The sequence below is a fragment of the Copadichromis virginalis genome, linkage group LG16, assembly GCF_057382275.1.
Source record: "Copadichromis virginalis isolate Kocher_CV1m ecotype Utaka linkage group LG16, C_Virginalis_male_GT1.1, whole genome shotgun sequence".
Taxonomy (NCBI): domain Eukaryota; kingdom Metazoa; phylum Chordata; class Actinopteri; order Cichliformes; family Cichlidae; genus Copadichromis; species Copadichromis virginalis.
The window spans coordinates 38,053,456-38,057,911 of NC_140633.1; the positions used below are offsets into that span (position 1 = coordinate 38,053,456).

At 41.7% G+C, this 4,456-nt stretch overlaps 1 protein-coding gene across 1 annotated transcript; it reads right to left on the reverse strand.

The window, feature by feature from the left end:
- Positions 1–2,517: 2,517 nt before the first annotated feature.
- On the reverse strand, positions 2,518–4,132 carry LOC146691330 (olfactory receptor 6N1-like). Its single transcript, XM_085435403.1, has one exon. It carries the CDS (start codon positions 4,124–4,126, stop codon positions 3,155–3,157), a length of 972 nt encoding a protein of 323 aa, XP_085291529.1. The 5' UTR covers positions 4,127–4,132; the 3' UTR covers positions 2,518–3,154.
- Between the last annotated feature and the right edge of the window lie 324 nt (positions 4,133–4,456).

The window sequence follows — 4,456 nt, forward strand, 5'->3', positions numbered from 1 at the left end:
TCTGTCCGTCCCCGAAATATACAGATCCATAACGTGTTTCATGTATCTCAAGTGAAACCCTGCCTGTCCAGTCCTTTGTTACACCAAGTTTAAGTATCTCGGGATCTTGTTCATGAGTGACGGGAGTGGGAGATCGACAGACGGATTGGTGCTGCGGCTGCAGTGATATGGATGCAATACCAGTCTGTTGTGGTGAAGAGAGAGCTGAGTGTAAAAGCGAAGCTCTTAATTTACTGGTCGATCTACGTCCCTCCCCTCCCCTATGGTCACGAGCTGTGGGTAGTGACCGAGATTGCGGATACAAGCGGCAGAAATGGGCTTCAGAGGAAGCAGAAATGTTGATGACTTGTTGATGATTTAGGTCCCCGATACATCAACAGTGATGGTTGGAGAGGGTCCACACCTTCCAGTTTCCCAGGAAGCACAAACTGGACTCCAACCTGCTGCTGATCTTCTACTGCTCGTCCATTGACAGCCTGCTGACATACTGCATCAAAGTAAGGTACGGCAGCTGACCAGATGGGAACAGAGTGAAGCTTCACAGTGTAATCAAGGCAGCACAGAAGATTATTGGCTGCCCTCTCCCCTCCTTGTCAGACATTTATTTCACCCGCTGGCCTGGGAATGCCTTGGTGTTCCCCCAGACAAGTTGGAGGAGGTGGCTGAGGAGAGGGAGGTCTGGGCTTCTCTGCTAGGGCTGCGGCCCCTGTGACCCAGCCCCGGATAAGCAGATGGATGGATGGATGCTCTTTGTGGATTACAGCTCAGCTTTCTATACAATCATCCCGGATATCCTCTTCACCAAACTGGTCACTCTTGGCCTTTGACTTTCTCACCAACCGGCCCCAGACTGTAAGACTTGACCCCTATCTCTCCTCCACTCACATGCTGAGCACTGGCTCCCTACAAGGCTGTGTGCTGAGCCCCCTCCTGTATTGTCTCTAAACCTAAGACTGCAGTTCGACCCACAACAACAACATCATCATCAAGTTTGCTGAAGACACCACATTAGTCAGACTTATCTCAAAGGGAGACGAGGCAGCCTACAGAGAGGAAGTCCTGAAGTTGACATCATAGTGTTCAGAGAAAAAACTAGCACTGACCACTATGGAAACCAAAGAGATCATTGTCGACTTCAGGTGGCACAGCACTGACTTAGGTCCCCTATACATCAACAGTGATGGTTGGAGAGGGTCCACACCTTCCAGTTTCCCAGGAAGCACAAACTGGACTCCAACCTGCTGCTGATCTTCTACTGCTCGTCCATTGACAGCCTGCTGACATACTACATCAAAGTAAGGTACGGCAGCTGACCAGATGGGAACAGAGTGAAGCTTCACAGTGTAATCAAGGCAGCACAGAAGATTATTGGCTGCCCTCTCCCCTCCTTGTCAGACATTTATTTCACCTCAACAGAGCAACAAACATCATCAAGGGCAGCTCCCACCCAGGCTTTGACCTGTTCGACCTGCTTCCCTCAGGGAAGCGCTACAAGTGCATCAGCACAAACACTGACAGACTTAGGAACAGTTCCTTTGCAAAAACCATGAGCACCCTGAACTCACACATGAACCGACGACACAGTTTCACCCCCCAATTCAAGCCTCTCCTCTATACACAGAATATACAAACACTACCACCACTGTGCAATATTTAATTTATGTCAAAATACCTCACTGTAAATATAGACTATTTATTTTTTCCAATATTTGTATATTTGATATTGAACTGCTCATATGTATACAGTGCCACAGAACTGTGCACCTCACCCCCCTTTCTTCTTTCCCCACATGTCTGCACTGGGTAGGAGATGCTCTCAATCTCTTTGTACATGTGTATAGTGACAATAAAAGCCATTCTAGTCAATTTGTCATGATCCTGGGACCTTTTGGCCCAGCGTTTTGTGTTTTCTATTTTTGTCATTTTGGTTCTGTTCTTCCTCGGTTAGTGTTCTTTTCTTTCTGCCCGTGTATCTGTGTCCAGTCTGCGTTTCTGAGTCTGTGTCATTACGTGTATGTGTTTCCTGTTTTACTTTGAAGGTCTCTGTCTTATGTCAGTGTGTTCTGTTTATGTTTCCCTTACCTCGTCAGCTGTTATGTCCCCCCAGGTATGTTTCCCTCCTGTTTCCCATCCCCTGATTACTGGTTCATTTCTGGTTTGTTTTGTTAGTTTTGCCCACTTTAAGTTTTCCAGTTTCATGTCCACCCGCACCGTTTGCTGTTTGTATTTTCTCTTGTCATTAAACTCAGGTGCACCCGAGCTGCCGCTTCCTGGTCCTAAATAATTCCCACACGGCTTGCTCCGGCAGACCGTGACAGTGTCAGTTTAGAAGGTCAAGAACAGCAGGGAGAGAACACGCCTATTGGGGAGGCCTTTGCTGGTAGTTTGTGTGTGGGATGTGGTGCTTCTTGGCCTCACCTGCTGCTGGGAAATGAGCTACCAGATCTTTTCTTTTTGCAATTGTAAACATTTATTTCTTACTGTTTAACAGATTTCTCACATTATCGTGTAGAAAAACTGATTTGCACTGTAAATGTTCAGCTTCAACTTTCAATCCTTCAAACAATGGAAAAGCCATTTAATTGTACAAGTGTTAAGTAAAAACAGACTTTCATGTTTGATTAAGCAGAAATTCTAAAACTGGTCCAGTTGCTAAAACCTCTCACTGTTTCAATAAGTGTTAAAGAAAAAGAGGATAAAACTGAGAAAACTACTAAAACTGCTTCACATCCATGTGGTTGTGGATCAGATTTATAAGACAGCATAATATCAAAATAGATTGACACTCTGATAGTGCTGCCACATCTAAAACAGTTTGTCTTTTAATCCTTTTCACATGTGCAGTCTCCATGGTGCCTGTTATTTCCTTGAACAGTAATGAGAAGAAAGAGAGTGAAATTTACAGCCTTCCTACATATCAGTGGTTTTTTTTTTTTGGTAATTAGGCAGGTGACCATCAAAAATACATTTAGTGCAAAGACATCTACAAAATGTAAATCATCTGGGAAATGCAGATAAATAATAAAACGTCATATCCGCTCACATCAATAGACATGTTTTCAGACAACTCCAAATAAAACACAAATTTCAGTAAAAATTAAACATTTTTTTGGACTTATTTTAAAAAATGGATGTCAAACAATGGGTGTGACACTTAGCTGTGTGTGAAACTATTTTCTGATCGAATAAAACAAAAATTAGTTCTTTTTAAAATAACAACACTATAAATTTTTTTTCGAATTTTGGTCAGTTTGAAACCGTAAATCAGAGGATTCATAATAGGAGGAATGACAAGAAACTCTAATGCTACAAAGTTTTGAAGGGTCCGAGGCAACTCTTTCGAACCCAGTCGCATACTTATAACATCAGTAAGTACTGCCACAACAAAAGTAAATAATGAGACGAGATGTGGGACACATGTTTGCATGAACTTTGCTCTGTTTTCTATAGACTTTACACATGTTTGAATGATATACATATAGGACCAAACTATAAAAACACCATGAAGCAAATAAATAATTGTTACAATATTTGCAGATATAGCATTGATTGCAGTTTGTTCTGGAAAACAAGCGAGTTGAACAATACTCCAGTTCATACAGAAGAGTCTGGAAATATACGGGCTGCATAACTTCAGTCTGGATGTTAGAAAGATATTCACAGCCATAATGCAGAAGGTTGTTAACCACAAAAAACATGCAAACCTAATGACTCTTTGCTTTGACATGATAGAGTGGTACTTCAGTGGCTGACATATGGCCACATATCTGTCATATGCCATGAGTGCAAGAATCGACAGTTCGCCGCAGACAAAAGAAAAAATCACCTTAGTCTGAATAAGGCAACCGTAATATGAGATGAGATTAACATCAGAGAGGAGATCCCAGAGAAATTTAGGGTAGAAACCTGCTGTTCCATAAAGTGCATTGATGCAAAAGACACAAAGCAGAATATACATTGATTCATGGAGGTTGCTGTCCAAGATGATGATCACAATGAGAGAAACATTTAGCAGGCAAATGATGCAGTAACACAACAAACTGAGGAAAAAGAGAACAAACCTGTGACTGACTGTTTCATTGAAACCTGAAAGAAAAAACATTGTTATTACAGAAACATTATTCATTGTGATTGAGAGATGTAAGTGAAGCTTATTCGCTCACTGTATCTGGTCTCTGTTCTCCTCTCTCCTCTATCAGGTACAGATAACAGCAACACGTGAGCTGGGATTTCAAACCAGCCAATCATTGATCTGGAATGAAAGCTCACAGCTTTGGAAGATCACAGGGGATTTAATATGTATCATGTACTAAACACATAATAAAACAAACCTGCAGGTTCTTGAAAAAGAAATATTAAAAAGTTTTACAACTTTATTTAAAAAATGCTTTCTTCATAATACTGATAGGAATTTCTTACATTTATGCCAATTAAACATAATTGTCTAGGACTTGTT